Source organism: Pelobates fuscus, chromosome 4, assembly GCF_036172605.1.
Source record: "Pelobates fuscus isolate aPelFus1 chromosome 4, aPelFus1.pri, whole genome shotgun sequence".
Lineage (NCBI taxonomy): Eukaryota > Metazoa > Chordata > Amphibia > Anura > Pelobatidae > Pelobates > Pelobates fuscus.
In genome coordinates, this window is record NC_086320.1 from 147,639,695 (window position 1) to 147,665,830 (window position 26,136).

The following is a 26,136-nucleotide window of genomic DNA, read 5'->3' on the forward strand; positions in this document are numbered from 1 at the left end:
GTGTGCTCTGCAGAACTGTTCCAGTGCACATTGCCAATTTACGTTGCACTCATTAGAACCAAACACTGTGGGGTGATTTCACCAAGGACCACACGACGGAACAGGATCTGATTTTTAGGGTCCTTCAAATTGAAAAGGAGGATCCGGTATTTATTCTTATATCTGCTGTCAGTACACAGGAAAAGTTTAAATATTTCTTGTTCTACGTTCTCTGCAACTCCACGCACCGACTCATCCAATACGTGAAGATCTGGGGTTTCTCTGACTCTCCTCAGTAGTGTATCAAACAGAGTGTGCACTGTGGTAACACGGACATCTTCAGGACATAACTCAACTATTTGCAGATAGGCAGTCTGCAGCTTCTCTTTTTCACCTGTTCTCTTCTTTCTCTTATGCATATTCTTGTCTATATGCAGGTGGTCTCTTGCCTTTCTTTTAACCAATTCGTTCCTTCCATATGGTTTCAAAAGATCTCTGGCATCATTACTTTCAACGCAAATAACGTCATCATAGTTAGTCTCCTCATTATTCACCGGGAAGAGAGTGTTTGCACTGACTACCCACAGCATGCTGTTGCCATTGCCTACTCCACCTTCAACGACAGGGTGCAAGTCCCAAGGAGAAGGATCATTCACTTTATTATCTGTCTTTATTTCACAAGTAGTGCCTGGAACATCCTCATGGGTCACAAGATGTAAATCTGGACTAATGTCAACCCCAGGGTCTGGAAAATCATCAATTTGAAATTTTTCGAATAATCCCAGTGGGCTGCCACATTCTTCCTCCTCTGATGGTATTAAAGTTTGCAGAGATTCACTATGGGGTGGTGTCAAGCATTTTGGAGAACAATTAAGCATCTCCATCCCAATACGTTTCAGATGTCCTATCAGCTCTTCCACCCTATGCGATACTATGGGCAGGCTACCCCTGACGTCATTACTCACGGCCCTATTTCACGCGGACACTCTGTGTCAGTGTGTATCATGGTCTCTGTGGACAGGGAACAAACAGTCTCTATTCTGCTCTGTGTCAGTGTGTATCAGGGGTTTTGAGGACAGGTGTCAATCCATATCTGCCAAGTGACCCTATGTAGGGGGAACAGTCCCTATTCTGCTCTGTGTCAGTGTGTATCAGGGGTTTTGAGGACAGGTGTCAATCCATATCTGCCAAGTGACCCTATGTAGGGGGAACAGTCCCTATTCTGCTCTGTGTCAGTGTGTATCAGGGGTTTTGAGGACAGGTGTCAATCCATATCTGCCAAGTGACCCTATGTAGGGGGAACAGTCTCTATTCTGCTCTGTGTCAGTGTGTATCAGGGCTGGGCTTTGAGGACAGGTGTCAATGTTAGGTGATTTCTGCCCTTTATGGATTAAAAGCAGACTCTGCATCAACTGTGCAATTTTCCATGGGAGTTTTGCCATGGATCCCCCTCTGGCATGCCACAGTCCAGGTGTTAGTCCCCTTGAAACAACTTTTCCATCACTATTGTGGCCAGAAAGAGTCCCTGTTGTTTTTAAAATTCGCCTGCCCATTGAAGTCAATGGCGGTTCGCCGGTTCGCGAACATTTGCGGAAGTTCGCGTTCGCCGTTTGCGAACCGAAAATTCCGGGTTCGCGACAACACTATCTCCAACCACTTGTTTCGCTCATAAGCTCCAATATTAGGTGACCCTATAGAACAGGGCTTTGCACTTGAGATGTTGTGGACTACATTTCCCCTGATGCTTTATCAGTAATATGGGAGAGGTAGTCCACAACATCAGGAGTGACAAAGATTGTCTACTCTTGCTGTAGAAGGTAGCACAAACCATAACCATCTCACAACCACAACCAGATCCCTCTAAATGTGTTACAAAAAAATAAGGTGTTACTGACATAAATATTAAAGTACCACATCTCCAGCTTTTCTCACAAACAAAAGCACCTCTTTAAGATATTCTATTCATTGTTTCTCCCGGTTAGAATTGTTTGCCCTAACCTAGCCTCTTTCCAACCTACATGAAATGGTTACATGGAAATTCTTAATACTTTTTACCAAGTTTTGTTTTCAAGTTACAGAAAATGACATTTCTTTGCTTCTTCTATCCCTTTGCTCCACCACTTGATACCTGTTGTTTTCCTTTATCCCTAACATATTGAATCTTTCTGATTTACTTTAAACATACACAAGGTTAATCAGTAACGTAAGAATTCAATGCAAATTTTAAGTTTAAAGCCATAGTAGCCAAACTGGAAGCATTGCTGACATGGAAACTTTCCATTTTGGCTACTGTAACCTTACATTTGATTGACTTTAACTCCAGCTTTCACTCATTTCTATGACCTAACCTCCCTAATTGTGACAACCTACTGGTTGGTTTACTTGCAGAGGAACTTCGTTGCAGTGGAACGGCAAAGCACAAATTGGGAGCAGAGTGCCAGAGGTCAACGGTCAGAGACAAGAAGCGTGGTCAGGGTCAAAGCCAGTCAGAAGCCAAAAAGTTTACTGGAAATCAGGAACCCAAAACAAGAATCAGGAACAAGAAATAGGAATCAGAAACCAGGGATCAATAACAGAACGCCAGGAGACCGAACCATTGCTGGTTCGTCTGTTTTGCCTCCCTTCGTGTAATTACCTGTCCGCATGCCCCTGTTCGTTTATTACAGAATTATACCGAACAAAACTACCGAACGGACAGCCACCCAGAAGAGAAGTGTGCTGCTGGTTAACCTCTTGGCCCCAATTAGAACGTTGTGGTTAACCACAGACACCTCTTCATTCTAACCGTATGCAGGGTGGTCGTCGTTCGTATGCCGACCATGAGGCAGCGGCCATTTTAAACACGCGAAAGACCAGCGGTGTTCGACGAAGATCTTATGGAACTAAAAATGGACACTTTTCATACCGAACACCGCTGAAACTACCGATCGCCCTTCTTTTTCGTCAAGGCATACAAACACCGGTCCGTTCGGGGTTTGGATGCTACGAATGGACTTAACCCAGATAGCCATCCCATGGAGTCAATCGTATACCGAAAGACGTGAAAAACTTTGACTCCATGGTGATTGAACTGTGTGCATTGGATCTGAGCGCTATTCGGTATTAATATGCACTCAGATCCAGGCTATCTGGGGATACGTTGCACAAATCCAATATATTCGGTATTTGTACAGTTATGTATTTTTATGTGTTTTTCATATACCATGTAAGATGGCGGTTTGCCTCTATCCTTGGAGATATTTGGATTTCTTCCCAATTATCTCCAGGATAGAGAGGAGGAATTTACTTGTATAAAGGGGAGTGTTTAAACCTGGGCCACCGTGATTGGCTACTGTACAATATAAGTCTCAGTCTTCCATCTGGTCCCCTAGGGGAGTGTCCACCAGGTGGGAGACCTGCATAAATACCGGGCAGGTAGCCCTCATTAAACAGATTCCTGTTTTACCCTCAAGACGGAGCTTGGTCTCGTGTTTGGGGGGATTGCTACTTGGAAGTATTTATTTCGCCTGTTTTAGCCATGGAAGGAGTTCGGCTGATTCTGTGTTTGTGGATTTACCGCATTCCCTTTCACTCCGCTCGGGAGTTTGGCGGTCTGCTGTATAGAGCCTGTGTCTCTGGAAAGGGGGAATATCGGCTAAACGGCGGTTTCATCCATTTAAGCTGTGAGTGTCTTAGCCAGTGTTTGGGTATTTATAGGCAGATCAACTCATATGACCATCCCCCACCACCTGGAGCCCATACTGACTATAAAGGAGGGGATGGGACTGGGCATTATCTTTGTTATTCCACAGTCCCTCCCTTCTGACTCCAAGCCTCCCTGATCCCCTCCTCCTGTTGCGGCAGCGTCCACATGGCGCCAAAGTAGAATACGGCACCAGTCATCGGAGTCGAGAGCCACAGGATAAATGACTAGAGCTAGCGAATGGCAGAACAGAGCAACAGGAGCAGCGGGCTCCAGAGCCCCCAGAGAGCTGCATCTAGGACAGTGCGGGCACCCCGAGGCAGGTAAGAGCCAGTGAAAATGTTACACTACTTAACATCATATGCTCATACTTCCATTTCCCTGTAGCGTCTTGAAAATGCTGCATATACCTAGATATGCATATAACTTTCCACTCTATGCTTTTCAGTAATGTGGCTTCTGCTTTTGCATTCTAAAACTACCCTAGATATAATAACTAATGGTTTAATTGATCCAATATCTAGTGGTCATACTTTGTACTCTCTGTAAATTACTAATGTTATTCCATGTTTTACCAGTGGATATATTGTATTGGAACCATTATATAAAACCTTCTCATGGTTTGGAAGGTGCATATATATATATATATTTTTTTTTTCACTAATTCTGACATTTTCTTCTCACATAACTTCTATGCACTCTGTAATTACCACTCTCTTCAAGAAATCCCTAAAGAAAAAACAAAAACATTATTGTTTTCATAGCAACAGGAGATCTAATTTATCCTTCCCTTGAATTTGTTTGTTCATGTAATTATGGAGAAGATGAAGCAAATGGATGCAGCCCAGTGTGGAGCAATTGGCTGTAATATAGCTATGGCTTTAAACAAACAGCAGAGTGTGAAATACCAAACCTCAAGCATTAAAAGTTACCTTACTGCAGTACTTTATACTGACTTGATACTCTGGTTACAATGATTTTTTTTTAAAGATATGGTTGAATTTACTTTAAAGTGGAATTCTCCCTTAAAGGGAAACTATAAGCACTAAAACAACTTTAGCTTAATGAATCAGTTTTAGGCTATATTTTATGCCTCTGCAGTCTCACTGCTTAATTATCTGCCATTTATGAGTTAATTATCTTTTGTTTCTGCTTAAACAGTACTAACCACATGGCCTGCGTGGAGAAAAAAAGTTTCATTTTTAACCAGATGTTAACTTGCTTTAGAAGTATCAATTTACAAGAGGATACTGCAGGATATAGATGCTGAGTAGGGGATAAAGTATTCAAAATTAAAGGATCACTATAGGGTCAGGAACACAAACATGACCCTATAGTTTTAAAACCACCATCTAGCCCCCCTGGGTCCCTCATGCCTCCATAAATAGCAAAATCATACTGTATTCAAGCCTGAAGCTATAGATCTGCATGTTGTTTGCCTCAGAAAAAACAAGCTGTCTGCTGACATCATCAGAAGTGGTAGCCTGGTCCAATCACAATGCGTCCCCATAGGATTGTCTGAGACTCACAGAGAGGCAGATCAGGAGCAGAGCCAGCATGATTCAAACACAGCCCTGGCCAACCAGCATCTCCTCATAGAGATGAATTGAATCAATGCATCTCTATGAGGAAAGTTCAGTGTCTGCATGTAGAGGGAGGAGATACTGAATGTTTGGATGTATTTTAGGCAGCCATGACCCAGGAAGGATCTCTAACTGCCATCTGAGGAGTGGCCAGTGAAGTTATCACTAGGCTGTAATGTAAACAATGCTCTTTTTCTGAAAAGACAGTGTTTACAGCAAAAATCCTGAAGGCAATGGTTCTACTCACCACCAGAACAAATTCAATAAGCTGTAGTTGTTCTTGTGACTATAATGTCCCTTTAAACAGAATGTGCAATAAAGAAAGTTTAAACATTAGATCTCTCTTTACAGGAAGTGTTTAGGAAGGCTGTGCAAGTCACATGCAGGGAGGTGTGACAAGGGCTGTATAGAGTAATTTAAGTACTAAATGGCAGAGAATTGAGCAGTGAGACTGCAGGCGTGGGATCTATTCACCAAAACTGCTTTGTCAAACTATTTGTTTTTGTGCCAATAGTGTCCCTTTAAGCTTTTGCATTACCCAAGAAGCTGGCTATGCATTACCATTTATAAATTTTCTTTAAAAAAATATTAACATTCATTATGATTGTATTCCATCATATTCCAATATTGTTGAATGGGTTAGGCAGTAGTTGCGTGACAGGCAACAGAGGGTTGTAGTCAATAGAGTATATTGAAAGCAAGGTCTTGTTACCAGTGGGGTACCTCAAGCATAGGCATGCACAGCCTATTATATAAGGATGTGCACCCTAAAGCACAAACACACACGCTGCATGTGTATATATATATATATATATATATATATATATATATATATATATATACATACACACACACACACATACATACAGCACCCTCATACACACACATATACTGCTGTGTGTGTGAGGGTGCTGTGTGTATAAGGGTGCTGTATGTGTGTATTGTGTGCGGGGGGGCATTTAGTTAATATCCCCCCTCCCTTCTTACCTTATGTAGGGAGGGGGGACCGTGCTGCTGCCATCCCTGGTGGTCCAGTGGTGAGTGAACTTTAGCCCCGCAGCCTGCGCCGCTAGAGTTCACTCTCGCGAGACCTGAGTGTTGCCACGGCAATGCTCCGACCTCGCAAGAAGAACCCGGTGGAGCTGCTGGCTAGAGCTCCCCAGGTCCTCTCCTGCCTCCCTCCATGCTGCTGTGGCCGATGAGGTAGATCTTTGATTTCCCCACCGGCCCATGGAGGCTTAGAGCAGAGCCGGCGCTCGGATAGCGCCGGCTCTGCATGAGCCGACAGGGGAGATCCTGAGATCTCCCCCGCCCCGGTCTCAATCCATAGGCGTGCCACGGAGCACACCCCGTGCACACGCCTATGACCTCAAGGATCTGTACTTGGACCCATTCAATTCAATATTTTTTATTAGTGATATCACAGAAGATCTTGATGGTAAGGTATGTCCTTTTTGCTGATAATACAAAGATTATAGGCTTGCTTTTCGAGGAGGGATAAGGCAAATGATTTAGGTAAACTAGACAAATTGTCAGAGCTGTGGCAACCAACATTTAATGTAGATAAGTGCAAGATAATGCATCTTGGGTGTAAAAACCCAAGGTTAGAGTATGGAATATTTGATATAGTCCTTACCTCAACATATGAGGAAAGGGATTTAGGGGTAATTATTTCAGATGACTCAAAGCTAGTCGGAAAATGTTATAGAGCAGCAGGAAATGCTAGCAGCATGCTTGGTTGTATAGTAGATAGGTATTGGCAGTAGAAAGAGGGAAGTGATCATGCCATTGTACAGAACACTGGTGAGACCTCACTTGGAGTATTGTTCGCAGTACTGGAGACCGTATCTTCAGAAGGATATTGATACTTTGGAGAGAGTGCAGAGAAGGGCTATTAGGCTGTTTCATGGATTGCAGGATAAAACTTACCAGGAAAGGTTAAAATATGTTAACATGTAAAGCTTGAAGGGAAGATGAGACAGGGGGTTGTGACTGAAACATGTAAATACACAAAAGGAATCAACACAGTAAAGGAGGAGAGTTTATTTAAAAAAAAAAAAAAAAAAAGACAAAATACCACAACAAGAGGATATAGTCTTAAATTAGAGGTGCAAAGGTTTTAAAATATCAGGAAGTATTACTTTACTGAGAGGGTAGTGGATGCATGGAATAGCTTCCCAGTTGAAGTGGTAGAGGTTAACACAGTGAGGGAGTTTAAGCATGTGTGGGATAGGCATAAAGCTATCCCAGAAATACGGACCACGGACTAATGAAAATTTCAACCATGCTGGCCAAGACATCTTTGTCTAAGTCTCCACTGTTGGAAATGCCTAGCTCAGGAAGGATCTATGTTACATATTTGGTGGAATTGCCCAAAAATAATTACATTTTGGGATTTGATATATCTTATCATGTCTCTCTTCAATATAAATCTAAAGAAATCTCCAGAAATTGCTCTAAAATGCTCCACTTAAATTGGGGTAAGCTCCCAAATATTAATCAAATACTGACCTTACATTCTGTTATGTCTGCGAAAATAGTAATTGCAAGATCATGGAAACAAATATCAACTCCAGATATCTCCCAGTACAAAAACCAACTTCCAGCTTGAAATGGAGAGGGGAGTTGCATATTCAAATAATAATCTTAAGTATATACATCATTATGAACAGTGGATTAAAAAGATTAATGAAATAGTCTAACAGTCTAATAACTTCCTCACTTTACTAAATGGTTAAATTTATTTATAGCCTTCCTAAACGAGTAATATACCAAACAATAAATGTATGTATTTAGTTTTTGTAATGTATTGTATGTATATAAAGTTTGTTACTTAATCGTTGTAACAATGTTTGTATAATTGTATGTATAATTTAAAAAATTATTTCAATAGAAAATATTTATAAAATTGAGCAGACTAATTAGGCCGAATGGTTCTTATCTGCCATCACAGTCTATGTTTTTAGGCGTCTGTCCATCCAGAATGCAGTCTGGAGGAGGGGGCTCATACAACTTGTAATCTCTTATTGCTTAAGGTTGGATGAATTAAACGCACACATTCACAAACTGCCAAACGGCAAACAAATTGAGTATAGTTGTCACAAATTGGCTGTTTTAACCCAGATTTGGATATTCACAAAAAAAATTAACACTTTAAAACAGCAATTGATCTACTACAGCAGTGGTTCCCAACCTTTTTTAACTTGTGTATCCCTTGGTAGCCCATTTCCATAAACAAATGCTAATATACATACAGACACATAAATTCACATAGATACACACAGTGCCACACATACAGATACACACACACACACATGCAGATACACACACATATACAGACACACACAAAGACACAAACACGGACATTGAAACAAACCTTGCCACATATGCATATACAGACACACTGATACTCACACTGACACACATGCAGATATACAGATGCAAACACTGACACATACAGATGTACAAACATACAAATACTGACACACAGACACCACACAGATACAAACACTGACACACATACAGACAGAGACACACAGATACAAACACTGACACACATGCCGATGCACAGACACACAGATACAATCACTGATGGACATACATATACAGACGCACAAAATCACAGAAAGACACACAGAAAAACACTGACACACATGCAGACACAGATACAAACACTGACACACACAAAGGTCAAGAGATTACCCCTCCAGTTTCCAAACTTTTAAGGGCTTCTGCTGCATGTTGCTGTTGGGAATTAGGGTCTTGCTCCTCTCCCTTTTCCCCGCACTCACAGCTAGCACCCCCTCCTGGCCGGCTTGGTGAGTAAGCTGGTAGGAAGTGACTGGCTGTCACTTCCTCCTAGCACTCCTTGCAGATTAACAGGGGCCCAGTCATGTTTTTAAAGTGCCACAGTGCCCAACCGGGCCCCTCAAGACATATTCATTGAATGGCCTTAAGTATATTGGCCACCCAAAAGGCCTGTGGTTCCCAACCTGTGCGGTAGAACTGATCGGCAGCAGAACCATCATTACTTAAAAAAAAAATTGCATACCCCCAGTGGAACTGGATATCACTTTCAAATATTGTATATACATGTTTTTTTATATTTTTTGCTGTTGATTTTTTCTGTTCATAATTTTGGAGATGAATGTCTACATTTTGTAAATACCTACAGTTAAAATTAAGTACTTATATGTCAACAGTCCTTTTAATGCATTTTGGTAGAAATTGACAGTTGCGTGAGGTGTGCATACCAGTATCTTTTATTATTTCAGAATAATGATTACTACTTATATCTGCATCAAATATACTTTACTAAAAAAAAAAAAAAAACGTATAATTTCGAGTTATACTTTTCTGCATCATTTTGATTGAGGTATTGCTTTTTTAAATTTTCACTAAGACATCTACCCACTACACACTTAACAGCGAAGGAACATCAGCATTATGTTATTTGGTTGTCATAATTCCGCTGTTTAACCCATTTGGCTATTCATAAAAGTCAGATTTGGTTACAGATTTGTACAGTGCTACGGAATCTGATGGCGCTATATAAATTATAAAATAATGATAATATAATAATAATAACCGCATTTGCACTTTCAGTTTGATTGTCTAGCCAAATATCCGTGTGACATGAGTGATTTCGCTATTTACAAACCGCTAGTACAGCATTAATTGTGCACTGACCCATACATCTTACACATGTTTACCAAAGAAAGCGAATACTCAAAAGATGTAAAATTGTTTTATTGGTACAAATATACATATGAATAAATCCCCTTTACCTGTAGAATAATTGAATATCTAGGTTATTGTATTTTAAAAAAACAACAACATTTACTCTATTTACAGATGTTAATTATTTCCTCTTGAAAAAAATTATACCATAAAAGCAAACTGAAAATGGAAAAGAGAAAAAAAAAAAAAAAAACAACAACTTAGGACGGCATCTCAAAATAACATATATATATATATATATATATATATATATATATATATATATATATATAATGTATGTATGTATATACACACACACACATCACACACATTATATATATATATATATATATATATATATATATCTGTATGTATATATACATACATACATTCATACACACACACACACACACACACACACACTTTTTTCTTTTACTAAAATGAGAATGCATAGAGAAATCACAGTGAATTTCACATTTAAGGCCACAGCATTTGAACTGGAATCATATAACATTTTATAACATTTAACAAAGACATTTTTTTTTTCCCCAGTTCGGCTAATTTGACCTTAAGTTTGAAATCCACTTTAAATTCTCATTTTAGTAAATTAACCCTACACACACGTTCTGATTAATCTGTCCGTAGATAATTATTCATTATTTAAAAAAACAAAGATAAGCTCAGATTATTACTGTTTCTTAAAAGAACCTTGTCCTCTGTGCTTATTGGAAAGTGCAGGAACAGCAGTTACATTATTTACAACACCAAGAAGGAAGTGACAGAAGGTTCCAACGAGGGCATGTATCAGCAATATTCAAGCATCCAACATATTTATTATAATTATATATACTTAAAGTGTGTATGTATGTATGTGTGTATGTATGTGTGTATGTATATATATATATATGTATATTTAAACATATATATATATATACACACACACACACACATATATATATATACGTACACACATCTTTTCATTCATTATTTTTATAAGCTAGAGAGAGCTTTAGAATATGTACTATTTATACAAATAATTTCTTATTAGTGTGCTCTGCTAAAATTACAATGTGCAATTGCATATGTGAGTGACTATAACATACTCAGGACACATGCATGTTCGTCAGACATATGTCTCGCAAAACGCAAGGCTTATTACTTGCTTAACAGTGCTAGGTTAATGTCACGTGTGTCACTGCTGTGTCATGTTCAGATCATTTGCTGTAGCTGCTTCTTGTTTGTTTTTCAAGTACAAAAATCATGTATAAAAAAAAAAGTAGGTTTTAGCAAAGATTGCAAAAGTGAATATGGGATTATTTCTAAAACAAAGGCAATTCTATCAATCAGAGGTTGGCTATAAAGTAAAAATTCAATGAAATGGATTTACAAGTAGATTCAATCTTGCTATCAGACGTTTTAAATAAAAACAAATTCTTTGTCCACTTCCTCTCCGGAGTCGCTTGATTTGCTTCTTTGATGACTGTCTTTATTTGAAGGTTTTGATTTTACATCTGGTCCTTCTACAGAAGTCTGACCACGGCACCTTTTTGGTGAAGAATCAGACATGGAAGCTGGTCGTGCTGCAAAACAAATACGATATGCTGAGTACTATGGCAAATGCACACTTCTTCCCACCTCCTCTATTCTAACATTCTTCCTTCTTGTTGGTTACTGTAGTTGGTGTGTCATTACATAGCTCCCTTTTCTGTCCTTTAAACTTGCAGGTTTATCCAGTAAAACTGTTGCTCACTTATTCTGGAAGCACAGTAAAGTTGTATGTAAGGTGGAGTTCAGTTAACCGTAAAAAGCCAATAACTGACTACAGCTTTCAGAAACCCCTGCTCTGCCAATAATGCTCGGACGTGGACAAATTGGTGGCATAATGTTAGTATCCTGATTGGCTGATCACTTACTTATCTGGGCTGTGCTAAATTAAAGGGACACTATAGTCACCTGAACAACTTTAGCTTAATGAAGCAGTTTTGGTGTATAGAACATGCCCCTGCAGCCTCACTGCTCAATCCTCTGCCATTTAGGAGTTAAATCCCTTTGTTTATGAACCCTAGTCACACCTCCCTGCATGTGACTTGCACAGCCTTCCATAAACACTTCCTGTAAAGAGAGCCCTATTTAGGCTTTCTTTATTGCAAGTTCTGTTTAATTAAGATTTTCTTATCCCCTGCTATGTTAATAGCTTGCTAGACTCTGCAAGAGCCTCCTGTGTGTGATTAGAGTTCAATTTAGAGATTGAGATACAATTATTTAAAGTAAATTACATCTGTTTGAAAGTGAAACCAGTTTTTTTTTTTTTCATGCAGGCTCTGTCAATCATATATAAACTAAAACTGCTTTGGTTAGCTAAAGTAATTTAGGTGACTATAGTGTTCCTTTAAGCTTGAAAATGTATTGCAGATACAGAAACGTATTTTACAAGCTTTCATTATTTGGATCATTTTTTGCACATATATTTTTTGAAGGCTTTACTTGAAACTAAGCAATACAATGCAGCATTGATACAGCATAAAGAATAAATACCAAATTGCTTCTCATATTTACACATTGGTTCAAGGAAAGCTGAGAGAAAGGGTAGAAAGAAATGTAAAAAGCCCTCCCCCCCCCCTGTTTTTTTTGTCAATCTTTCTTTTATTGAGACAGATGAATTGGGATACAGAAATAAAAGGGAGGGAAATGTGCAATATTAAGTATACGTTAGTCATAGCATAACTGCAAATAAAATTTCCTAGATAAGTGTCTCATTTTTTAAAGGTGAGTATAACATGAACATGTTGAAACATTACGCTTAGCGCTTATGGTGTAGTTAACTGTACAGGCTTATCATGATGGAAGGTATACGGTATAGAATCTTTGTTCGTGGACACCGGAGGTAGGGCATGCGTCCATGTCTAGCTGGGTAAAGAACCTCTCTAAATTGGCATTTCGCGCTGAGTGACTGCTCTATCGCCAGGTATAGTGGTAAGGACTTCTCTTATAACATTTATTGTGGTTCTACTTAATCTGGCCAGTTCGCTTGGACATATGGATATAACCCTGTAGACATTTTATTCACAGGCTGAGATATAGGCTTATCTGGTCGTACGTTTTAGGCTGAGCTGAGGCTAGTTACTACTGCACACATAATACAGATTGGTCGTGGTGAATAGGTAAGCTTCCTATTTGTATGCGAAAAAACAAACAAACAAACAAAAAAAAAACGTTAAGCTTATTATACACTACAAGATTTCTACATAGCAGTAGGCTGTAATTGGCTATTAAGTAAGGTATGGAGAACCGTAGTCCAACAGGGTGCAGCCAATATAGGCTGGATTTGTGATCGGCAGGGTGGACAGTCCGAGTGGGATTTCCGCTGAGCAGCGAAGTCCATGGCTGGAAGCGGCTGGATGTAGGTCCCCCCGACCTTTGTGTCCTGAATCAGCCAATGCCCAGGCGAGATGTGGGGGTACCTTGCGTTTGGGGTGACCCCTGGGGCATGGTGGGATGCGGATGTTTGGGGGCCGCCTTCTCGCCCCAGGCCGTGAAAAGGGTCGGCGCCTTCAGCCCACAGACTCGGGTTCCTCTGGAGGCCGAGTCTTCCCTTTTTTGGGTGCCCAGGAGTGCCTGGTTGTTCTGCCGCCGCCAGCGGCGGTCGGGCCTCGGGCAGTGTGGACGGCGCCTCGGAGGTGTTCTCCGGATGGCCTGTAGAGTGTGGGGTAGTTACGGTTCCATGCGTTGTGCCTGAATGCGTCCCCTTCCGATTCCGCCTCTCCTCAGCATAGGCGCGGGGCCTAGACTTCTTGTCCCCCCAGAGTTCCCTTTGGATGGAAGCTTTGGCTCTCAGGTGCCCCTCAGTGTGGGTCCTCTGTTTGGTGCGTAAGGAGATTTCCGTGGCTGCTCTCTGTTTGATTCGGTGCCAGAATTTGCGGCAGACGGCCTCAAACCTGGCTTCAAATAGGGCCCTCCATTGAGTGTGTGGGCTATCATGCCGGGCTTCCCGCGTGGCGGCCATCTTGGACTCGCCGCGAGGATCATGCTGCGAGACACATCTGCCCTCCGGTTCAGCTTGTTCGTATCCCCTTCCGTGGGTAGTTGGTGGACCGAGATAACCCCCATCGGTCCAGGGGGGGGGATCGGAGTGAAGTGGGTCCGCTTGCAGGGCCTGAGCTCCGGGAGATCGGCCGCCTCTCCCTCGACCAGGTCCCATCAGGTTACCTTCAGGCTCTCGGGCTGTCATCCACAGTGGTTTCATGATAAGTGTGATATTGTGTGCCTGGAGTCTCCTGAGTACAGGTTCTGCCAGGCTGTTTGTAATATTGAGCTTAAATACTGGGCTCATGCACAGTTTTCCTCTTTTTCATGCAGGAGCTCAAGCTGTGCACGTCTGCTTGCCTTGGCAGTCAGGCTCCGCCCCCCCCCCCCCTGTTTTGCATGTATTTTGTACAATGCATTAAATTGAGTCAATTCCAGATTAAGTAAATGTAGATTAAAGCATTCCTCCCCTCGTATATATTTGTTACTTGTAAAAAGGCATTTCTGATTCTCTGTAGGCAAAGGAAAACAACTTTATGATTATATCAGAATACAGATTGTACATATGGGCAAGAAGCACCACCTAGTGTTAAAAAATGAATACGAAAAACTAAACCAGTGAATATTAAATAATATTAACTGCAGATCTTTTTTAACTATATTTTACTCTGACCTAAAGCTATTTCCAGTTTCAATATTTCTTCAGAAAAAAAACCCAAATACCCAGAACTTGGTGCCTTTAAATTAATACTTCAAACTCTGCATACTTGGGACACTATTTATGGAACTTTACAGCTTTATAGTGTTCACCCTTAAAGTACTTTAACTTGTTGAATTGGAGATGGGTCTATTGATCTGTTTTTTGGGGGGAATGGCTATCTGGAAACCCTCCATTGTTTTATAGTGCCTCTTCTTATGCATGTGCATGCAAAATAATTAAAGGGACACTATAGTCACCAGAACAATTATAGCTTAATGTAGTTGTTCTGATGAGTATAATCATTGCCTTCAGGCATTTTAATGCAAACACTGCATTTTCAGAGAAAAGGCAGTATTTACATTGCCTCTGGGGACACTTCCAAGTGGCACTACTCAGATGGCCACTGGAGGAGTTTCCTGGGGCAGTGCTGCACAGTAGGCAGCACTGCGGTTCAACATCTCCACGCACTGCATGAGGACGCTGAATTTTCCTCATAGAGATGCATTGATTCAATGCATCTCTCTGAGGAGGTGCTGATTGGCCAAAACAGTGTTTGGCCCTGCCCCCTTACCGATATTAGCCAATCCAATGCTTTCCCTATAGGAAAACATTGGATTGGCAAAAAAGATGATGTCACCAAGGGGGCGGGGCCAGTGCCAGTAGACCTGCACGGCGCTGGAAATAAGGTGAGTTTTAATTGCTTTTAAGGGAGCTAAGTAGGGGCAAGCCAACTAAATGGTGGTTTAACACTATAGGGTCAGGAATACATGTTTGTGTCCCTGACCCTATAGTGTTCCTTTAAAACAGTGAGATTTTTCATAAATAGCACAACCCTTAGTCACCCTAGTGATAATTCACTTTTTACCAAAGATAACTATTTTACTCTGATCTCATTTATCAAGTATGTTTGCATCCCCAAAACTACTGCCAGTTTTTTTTCATCCGTCATTTGCAATTTCTAGACTGTAGTTCATGAAGTCAACGGTTTGTGAGATCAAGGAACCACAAAATAAGACACCAGCAGCTAAGGCACTTTATTTAAAAATAAATTTGCATACAAAATACCAAAAGACATGGCTAAAGATTTTCATTCTACAGCCAAAACTGATCATCAAAGAATGTTCACACACTCTGCAGGGGGCACTATGTAAGCGTATTTGTACATGCAAATATGAATTTGTTGCATAAATATGAAATTGTATATTTAACATTTGTTTGATGTTAATCTATACGTCTTAGAACAGAAAGGTCAATGTTTGTCTTGAAATAATGTTTCAATTAAAATAAACATTAGGTTTATCAAAGAAAATCAATCCGGAATTCATTCCACGAAGACATGCCTAAAGGAAATAAATCTGACTTAAAAGAGTAATTTTATTTTTTGTTAAATTTCTTAAACAGCTTTCCTTTAAAAGTGGTGCTGGGAGGAAGAGGAATATTGCGTGTAATCTGTGTTTTCCCATTGTAATGTAGCAGAGGGATGAGCAGTGGATCTCAAGGTAAGATCAACTTTCAAAATGTTAATTTTCTGGTAGTAAAGTTTACCTTCATCCAACCTTGGTTTGGCTGCAGGCAGCGGGCTGCTCTGTCCATCTCGCTCCTTCTCTGATGGAACCCTTTTCATCATTGATGGGATAAGGGCAGATTTTGGAGAACAAGACCCAGATGGTGACTCCGGTACATCTTCTAAAGGCATTCACGTCAAACAGATAGAAAACAGACAAAGAAAAGTTAGATATACCAACAAAAATGCACAGTTTCAGTCAGTATATTAGGATTATTCGCAAATATTTTTTTATCAAGACTGCCTGTGAACTGAAAATCTGGTGAACTCAATAATTGTGCATTTCTGAATGTTTCCTTACAATATGTTGTTCACCTTTTTGGTCACTGAGCATTTGTGTGGATTGCAGTCAACTTGGAAGCTGTTAAAACTGGATGTAAAATAAATGAGTTCATGATATGTTATTGACCATTCCTGAATAATATCCACAACGGGGAATGCTGCTCCAAAGTCTAATCAAAATATTTATCTATTCTTATCAAGTAACTTGTTTACCCCTTGAAAGGCTAATGGGCAAGAGGACCATGAAAACATTGTAAAAATGATACTGCAATAAAGTACTTTGTGGCAATGATGGCTTTGCAGCATGAATGGCAAAGGAACATGAACACAATGTATTTCTCCTTCTCTGGTCCTCTGAAGTGGTGGCTGTGAGGGCTAAAGAGTTTGTGGAGACTCTGACAACAGCCATATAGGGAGCAAATTACTGAGCATTCCCATGTCCTTTAATTATTAAAGGGATACTCCACTGCTTAAAGGGACACTATAGTCACCTGAACAACTTTAGCGTAATGAAGCAGTTTTGGTGTATAGAACATGCCCCTGCAGCCTCACTGCTCAATCCTCTGCCATTTAGGAGTTAAATCCCTTTGTTTATGAACCCTAGTCACACCTCCCTGCATGAGACTTGCACAGCCTTCCATAAACACTTCCTGTAAAGATAGCCCTATTTATGCTTTCTTTATTGTAAGTTCTGTTTAATTAAGATTTTCTTATCCCCTGCTATGTTAATAGCTTGCTAGACCCTGCAAGAGCCTCCTGTATGTGATTAAAGTTCAATTTAGAGATTGAGATACAATTATTTAAGGTAAATTACATCTGTTTGAAAGTAAAACCAGTTTTTTTTTCATGCAGGCTCTGTCAATCATAGCCAGGGGAGGTGTGGCTAGGGCTGCATAAACAGAAACAAAGTGATTTAACTCCTAAATGACAGTGAATTGAGCAGTGAAATTGCAGGGGAATGATCTATACACTAAAACTGCTTTATTTAGCTAAATTAATTTAGGTGACTATAGTGTTCCTTTAAATAAAAAAATCACTATTTAGTAGATTCACCTCAAAGGAAAACATGCATGCATTTAATTATGCATTTTTTTCCTTAGGGGTATACCTAAAAACAGCTTATAAAAGATGCATATCTCTTGCCTGCAGCTCCTGCAAGCACTCCCTTTGTAACCCCGCCTAGACTTTCTGTGGCTGTCCAATCACAGACTTCCCAATGCAGCTGAGAAGTCTTTGCAATGCAGGTGCTCTGAGCAATTGCTGCCTCTTCAGTTTAGCTACGTTGAGCCAAACAATCAGGAAATAGCAGGACTGGTTGTCTGATTGAACGCCAAGAGGTTACATAGTTACATAGCTGAAAAGAGACTTGCATCCATCAAGTACAGCCTTCCTCACATTTTATGTTGATCCAAAAGACGGCAAAAAACCCAGTTTGAAGCACTTCCAATTTTGCAAAAACTAGGAAAAAATTCCTTCTTGACCCCAAAATGGCAGTCAGATAGCTCCTTGGATCAAGCAGCTATTACCCCACTAATTAGAAATGATATCCCTGTATGTTATGTTTTTGTAAGTATTTATCCAATTACAGTTTAAACATCTGTATAGACTCTGATAAAACCACCTCTTCAGGCAGATAATTCCATATCCTTCTAGTTCTTACTGTAAAAAACAAAAAAAATTCTTTGCCTTAGATTAAATCTCCGTTCTTCCAGCCTAAATGCGTGACCTTGTGTCCTATGTGTAGCCGTGTTTATGAACAGATTTCCAGAAAATGGTTTGTACTGGCCCTGAATATATTTGTGTAATGTTATCATATCTCATTTGAGGCGCCTTTTTTCCAAACTAAAGAGATTAAAATGCTCCATTCCTTTTATCAATTTTGTAGCTCGTCTTTGCTTTTTTTCTAATGCCATGATTTCATTCTTTAGAGCAGGTGCCCCAAATTGCTCAGCATATTCAAGGTGTGGTCTTACCAGCAATTTATAAAGAGGCAAAATTATATTTTCATCTTGAGAATTTATGCATGACAAACCTTACTGTCCTCAGCAACTGCAGATTGACCCTGCATATTGCTGCCTAATTTGTCTATTACAATTCCCAAATCCTTCTTGTGTGTGGTTACCCCTAATTCACTACTATTTAGGGTGTAAGTTGCTTGTGCATTCTTGACCCCTAAGTGCATAACTTTGCATTTCTCTACATTAAATTTCATCTGACATTTTAGTGCCCAGTCCTCCAATCTATCTAAATCCCTCTGCAGCAGAGCAATATCCTGCTCACATTTTATTACTTTACAAACTTTTGCCATCTGCAAACACTGAAACATGGCTTTCAATGCCTATTTCAAGATAATTTATAAATATTTGAAATAGAAGTGGTCCCGAAACAGAACCCTGAGGGACACCACTTACCACTTTTGTCCAGCTTGAAAATGTACCATTAATGACAACTTATTGTACTCTATCCTTAAGCCAATGGTCTACCTAAGAACAAGAATATTCATCTAGACCAATATATTTTAGGAACCGTATCAAATGCCTTGGAAAAATCCAAGTAGATTACATCCACTGCAACACCCTGATCAATATCACTAATTACTTCTTCATAGAATGCAATTAGGTTAGTTTGACATGACCGATTTTTCATAAAACCATGCTAATAACCAAGTTCTTCCCAATGAATTCATGAATATTATCCCTTAATAGCCCTTCAAATATTTTCCCAGTTACAGACATTAAGTTCATAGGTCTATAATTTGTGAACCCTTTTTAAATATAGGAACGACATCTGCCTTCCTCCAATCTTCCAGTACAACACCTGAAACAAAAGAATCTTGAAAGATTAAATACAGAGGTTCACTTATTTCCCCACTTAGCTCCTTAAGTATTCATGGGTGAATACCGTCAGGCCCCCGAGCTTTATTTACATTCATTTTTTTTTTTTAACTGTTGTAGCATCTTGTCTTGAGTTATCCAATCACAAGTTATCTGCAAGTATTTTGCAGCAATCATTTGCATATCTCTTGCCATAGGATCCTCATTAATATATACTGAAGAAATATAGTTATTTTAAATTTCTTCCTTTTCCTGGTCTTCATGAACTAACAGACCCATCTCTGTTTCCAGTGTACTTTCATTTTTTTTTGTTTTTTTAGAAAACTTGAAAAAAAAATTGGGGTTGGTTTGGGATTCTTTGGCTATCAATTTCTCATTTACTAGTTTAGCCACTTTATTTGACTTTTTGCAAGAATTATTGGATTCCGTATATGTTATATAGGATGCCTCTGATTTATTAAATTTAAATGTCCTTTTCTTATTTTTAATCTCTTGTATTACTTCTCTACTAAGCCACATTGGTTTCAATTTGTTTCTTTTATATGTATTACCCAATGGTACATACTGAGAAATGTACCTTTCTAATATGTGTTTGAAGCGTTTTCATTCATCCTCAATGTTTTTTCACTCAGGAGTTTATGCCAGTCGATATGTTGTAGAGCTGCCCTAATCTTAATGAAATTGTTTTTTTTTTTAAATTATACATTTTAGTATATCCCACATGCTTTTGCTTTTTTGAGTTTATTTAAAAAATTACCATATTGTGATCACTATTTCCCAAATGCTTTCCTACTTGAATGTTGGTCAAAAGATCAACATTGTTTGTTATAATGAGATCCAGACAAGCATCCTTTCTAGTTGGTGCTTGTACCAGTTGTGACATGAAGGTGTCATTTAAACACATTCAAAAACCTAATTCCTCTTGCTGAAGTACTAGTCTCTCTAACCCAATTTATGTGCGGATAATTCAAATCTCCAATAATTAACGTGTTACCCAGATTTGCAGCTTTCCCAATTTGCTCTAACAGCTGTTCTTCCTCATTAATATTTACATTAGGTGGTTTATAACATATCCCAACCAATAATTGATTTCCCTTTTTTTTGCCCCAAGCAGATATCTACCCATAAAGCTTCCACATTTTCCTTGTTTCCTAGGTGTAACAAGATTAAGTTATAAAAGTGTAAATTTTTATTGAAACCTGAACATTTTGTATTGTGAAAAAAAGAGGACACATTATTTACATATAAAGTACTTCAGCAAGCTATGGTGCTTGTAGCGGATGGCATTGGGCTGTCCTCAAAGTTCATTTTAAAGATGCATTTCGTGTGATTATTCCCCTGTATAAATGTATTGTATGTAGCATTCGTCTGATTGTTTAGTAGTTTTCATTCAGTGTTCCATACGAATGAAAACTACCGAGCCATCAGACCACCCCAGAGAGAAGTGTGTACCTCGTTAAGCTTTCACACTCTGTAACCGCAAACTAATTGATGCAATCGGTACTTTGTATATATCTGGGTGGTCACGGTTCGGCATACGAACCGCGTGGCGGCGGCCATCTTACGCAAGAAAATCTCAGCGGTGTTTGGTCGTCGAGTGTCTGGAACTCAAATCGGACGCTCAATTACCTGAACACCGCTGAGCCCTCCAGAGCTCCGTAACTCCCGAACGGAGAGGCCAACCAGCCCCTCGTTCGGTAAAATAAATATCCCGAACAAGGGAATTCATACGAATACCGATTTAACTTTGGATGGCAAGTATTTCTATGCATTTTATCTCCCGAACAGAGACCGACTGCAAGGCCAAAACACATGGAGCCATTTTCGGATACTGCCTCGTGTGCGGTCTGTCAAATTGCCTCTTCCACCTAACTCCCGAACCCCTGGTCCCGATCTGGGTGAATTTTGAATGTTAGTCACCCAGATCAGGGCTACCAGGGGGTACCCATTATATAATTATACCTGACTGTTTTGGGTTACATCTAGAAATCGGGTAAAACTGCAGTATGAATAAGTGGATTATGTGTCACACTGAGGGGAGGAGATGTGTGGGAGGTAACAGTTACACTACTGGATACTGTACTAATTAATGTGAATCCCTCCCTTGCATGGGAGAAAGCTTTAAAAGAAGGTTGTGTGATTAAAAGTTCAGTTCTGCTCCTGATGCTGTGTGTCGTCCAGTCATTGAGATCTATATTGGGATATTCGTGGATTACTTTGCTTGCTGTGACTATTGTTATATGGAATTTTATTACTTGTTCCTGAGCCTCACTGGAATCTTTAGTGGAGTTAACCTGTGAAATACCAGCTCTCCGCTACAGTGCTCTAGGTGTGTGGAGTGTGTGGGACCTGTGTCCGGTTCCCTTTATTGGATTAGCGACTGGGCAACAATAGATGCCCAGTTTCTAGCTTCTTATGAAAGCGAACAGCTATTGGCTGCTTGCTGTTTTGTACACGTGTCGCTACTCGTGGCAGTGTGGGTAGGGGCAGGAGGGAGTACTTAACATTCCTTATACCAATACTAAGTATTTTTTTACATGGTATTAGTAAAGTTGTCTAAAATACCAAAATACCAAGAAAGGGCTTTTCGTAGTTTTGATCTTTCAGTTTATTTTGTAGATAGCTCCCTAATCCTTGCCATAAGGACACCAAAAAAAGAAGCTATACACAAAATAGCTCCCTACTTTGGCACCCTTAAATACGGCACAAGGGTATAAATTTAGGGAATTATCAACTAAACGACTGTAGCCCGTGGCACGACTGGAATTTCATTAATCCAAATGAAATTCCAAAACAAAAATAAAGACTGAATTTCATCCAAAAACAAATTAACAAATAGACAAAATTCTGTTCGGATTAGGCAAATTGTTTTCCCGTCCGAATCTGTTTGGACAAAGCAAATATGTCTGCGGTGCCCAAGTCTAAATATAAATGGTGTGTAACCCTTTACTACAGTGCTGTTACAAGTTAGGAGAATGAATAGAAGCTCCTATTTTCTGTTTCCATTTTGATTTAATATGTAACCTTAGCACCCCCTAGTGTCTTCTAGGGAGGTAGACACTTACATAACAGACACTTACATAACAGAACATTTCTTTAAGATGCAAAGTTTGTATTGGTCAAGTTACTGGTCACTTTACCCAAATTGACAAGATTTCCATGCAGTCTGTGTTGAACAGTTCAATGTCAATGTGTGAGAAACCCTGATTTGTTTTTTTTTACCCTGAACTTTTTCCCTTAGGACTTTACTGTAGGCAACACAGCATAAAATGGAGAAGCAACCTCCCCCAACCCCTTTTCTCGGGAAAACAGATTAAAAAAATTAAACATTCAGAAAGTTAAGCTTTCTAGTAAATGTTGCTGCTGATGTGAAACATGTCAGCTACTCCTGACTCGCTTATTTCGCAGCACACAGTATATACAGGAATAAAACAGCTGGGTGCTGTTACCTTACATATTACCTTAGCAATTGGCTAGATCAGCAGTACCCAAACTTTGTGCCGCGGCGCCCCAGGGCACACAGGGGTTTCCGCGGTGCTCTGATTATTGCACCGGACAAACATTACTTCTTAACAGTGACCCGGTCAAGTGCCACACTCCATTAGGAACGTAACAGGACCCCTGTAATGTTGGCAGGCTGGGATTAAGTGACAGTCTGTCACTTCCTCCCAGCATCCTGCAGGAAGACAGCATGGGAGGGAGAGGAGGCAGTCGCAGGGGAGAGGAGGATGAAGAGCTCCAGACCCCTCATTCCTACAGCAGCAGATCTCCAAGCCACCCTCCTGGCACATATGGTAAGCTAACAGGAGGGTGGCTGGAGATATTAAAAAAAAAAAAAAAAAAAAAATCACTTGTGTGTGTGAGCGCACACATCTGTGTATAAGCATCTGTTTGTCAGGGTGGGTGTCCAGAAGCAGCCCTAAACGGTTTGATATTTTCGCAGAAACTCTATGCTGGCTGCTTCTGAACATTATTAGGTGTCACGCCGTCATTCATTAATTGGATGACTTCCTCATAATAAAACTGTCAGGATCGGGACAGGGATCCAACACGCAAAGTACAAACAGGTACAGGGTACGTATACCGGTCCTTAGAATGGCCGGGCTAACGTACAGAGAGTATAGAGAATGGTCAGAGACAAGCCGAGGTCGAGGGAGCGAGAAGACAGGTAAGCGAGGAACAAGCCGGGTCAAGGATAACGGAGGTAAACAGAGTAAGGAGACAAGCCGGGTCGAAACCAAAAGGATAACTGAGAAACACCAGAGCACTGTGTGACTAGACAGGCTAGAACCACGACAGGGCAATGAGCAACAGGGCGAAGTATGTTTAAATACCCTGGCTAGAGAGGATAGACACGCCTCCGACGAAACCTGATTAGTCTGTCTCGGACTGAGTGACAGGTCGTTCCGGATTGGCGTGATGACGTCGGCCTCCGGGCACCATGCTACAAAAGGAAGAGACTCCCTCGCGGCCGGCGTTTGTGTGACCGGGTCGACCGCGAGGAACAGAGGAAACATGGCGTCCGGACGGATGAACGTCTAAGTCTCTACCTCTCTCGGAGGTAGAGACTTCAGGTACCCTGACAGTACCCCCCCCCTCAGATACGCCCACCGGGCGGAAAGAACCGGGACGAGATGGAAAGCGAGAGTGATACGCCCTGCGGAGACGAGGAGCATGAACATCCTCCTGAGGTACCCAACTCCTCTCCTCAGGACCGTATCCCTTCCAATCGACCAGATATTGTACTTTCCCCCGGGAGATACGAGAATCAATAATAGAGTTAACCTCATACTCCTCCTGACCCTCCACCTGAACAGGACAAGGAGGGGCTGTTGTGGAGGAGAACCTGTTACAAATAAGAGGTTTCAGCAACGACACATGAAACGAGTTAGGGATGCGTAAGGTATCAGGAAGAGCTAGACGATACGCAACTGGATTGATACGAGACAACACCCTGTAAGGTCCAATATAACGGGGAGCGAACTTCATGGAGGGCACCTTTAAACGGATGTTCCTCGTGCTCAACCATACCCTATCACCCGGAACAAAGAGCGGAGCCGCCCTTCTACGTTTATCAGCATGTTTCTTAACCAGCATAGAATTGTGCGTAAGGATTTGCCGAGTTTGATCCCACAACTTCCTCAAATTAGCAACATGAACATCAACCGACGGCACCCCCTGGGAAGGAGAAGCCGAAGGAAGAATAGACGGGTGAAAGCCATAATTCATGAAGAAGGGGCTTGAATGAGTAGAATCGCAAACGAGATTGTTGTGTGCAAACTCTGCCCAAGGAATCAAACCGACCCAATCATCCTGGTGTTCGGAAACAAAACATCGCAAATATTGTTCAATTTTCTGGTTGGTACGTTCAGCAGCTCCATTAGACTGAGGGTGATAGGCAGAAGAAAAGTTCAATTTGATACCAAGTTGCGAACAGAAGGACCTCCAAAAACGGGAAATAAATTGGGAACCTCTGTCAGACACAATTTGAGAGGGTATCCCATGTAGGCGAAAAATCTCCCTAGCGAATATCTCGGCCAATTCGGGAGAAGATGGAAGTTTAGGCAGGGGAATGAAGTGTGCCATCTTAGTGAATCTGTCAACCACGGTGAGGATAACAGTCTGTTTTTTAGAGATAGGTAGATCGACAATAAAGTCCATGGCCAAGCAGGACCACGGCTTCTCTGGAACTTCTAAGGGGTGCAGGAATCCACAAGGAAGCGTATGAGGTTGTTTGGTCTTAGTACAAACCTCACATGCAGCGATGAAATCTTTAGTATCCCTACGTAAAGCAGGCCACCAGAAATCCTTAGAGATCAACGCAAAAGTCTTGCGAATACCAGGATGTCCCGCCATCTTGCTGTTATGGAAACACTGCAACAGTTCCAGTTGAAGAGCAGGAGGAACGAAATGTCGACCCACAGGAGTCTGTCTAGGTGCTAAATGTTGTAGCTTAACGATCTCGGCCAGTAACGGAGAATGAATCCTGAGATTCGTATTAGCAACAATATTGCATTTCGGAACTATAGAGGAAATGACCGGCTCAGGTACAGTAGAAGGTTCATACTGGCGAGATAAGGCATCGGCTTTAGAATTTTTTGAACCAGGTCTATAAGTCAGCACATAGTTGAAGTGAGTCAGGAATAAGGACCAACGAGCCTGCCTAGAGGACAGGCGCTTAGCCTCCCCAATGTAGGACAAGTTCTTGTGGTCCGTCAGGATAGTAATAGGGTGTAAGGTTCCCTCTAATAAATGTCTCCATTCCTTTAAGGCTTTAATGACCGCTAAGAGTTCTCTGTCGCCGATGTCATATCTGCTCTCAGGGCCCGAAAGTTTCTTAGAAAAAAAACCACATGGGTGCAATGGTTTATCTACCCCCAATCTTTGTGACAGAACCGCCCCTACTCCTGTCTCAGAGGCATCGACCTCGAGCAGGAACGGTAAGGTCGTATCCGGATGGGCTAGTATTGGAGCAGAAGCAAAAAGTTCTTTGAGACTCTTGAAAGCAGCTAGAGCATCAGTAGACCATGTCTTAGTATCCGCCCCTTGTTTGGTCATATTGGTGATGGGCGCAATAATAGACGAGTAGCCCTTAATGAAGCGTCTATAATAATTAGAGAAGCCAATAAATCTCTGAATAGCTTTGAGTCCCTGAGGCAATGGCCAATCTAAAATAGACTGGAGTTTGTCAGGATCCATCTTAAAGCCCTCCCCAGAAATCACGTATCCAAGAAAGTCTATCTGGGTCTGGTCAAAACTGCATTTCTCAA

At 40.8% G+C, this 26,136-nt stretch overlaps 1 protein-coding gene across 3 annotated transcripts in view; it reads right to left on the reverse strand.

The window, feature by feature from the left end:
• Positions 1-11,240: 11,240 nt before the first annotated feature.
• The window catches only part of CARMIL1 (capping protein regulator and myosin 1 linker 1), a 231,920-nt gene continuing 217,024 nt past the window's right edge, over positions 11,241-26,136 (reverse strand). For 2 of the 3 annotated variants that reach the window (XM_063451655.1, XM_063451657.1), the window contains 2 exons: positions 16,232-16,372; positions 11,241-11,543 (listed from right to left, as the gene is read on the reverse strand). In XM_063451655.1, the coding sequence (XP_063307725.1) occupies positions 11,380-11,543; positions 16,232-16,372 (305 nt within the window). In that variant the 3' untranslated portion in view covers positions 11,241-11,379. The remainder of the gene's footprint in view (positions 11,544-16,231; positions 16,373-26,136) is intronic. The other variant, XM_063451656.1, reaches the window with a different exon arrangement.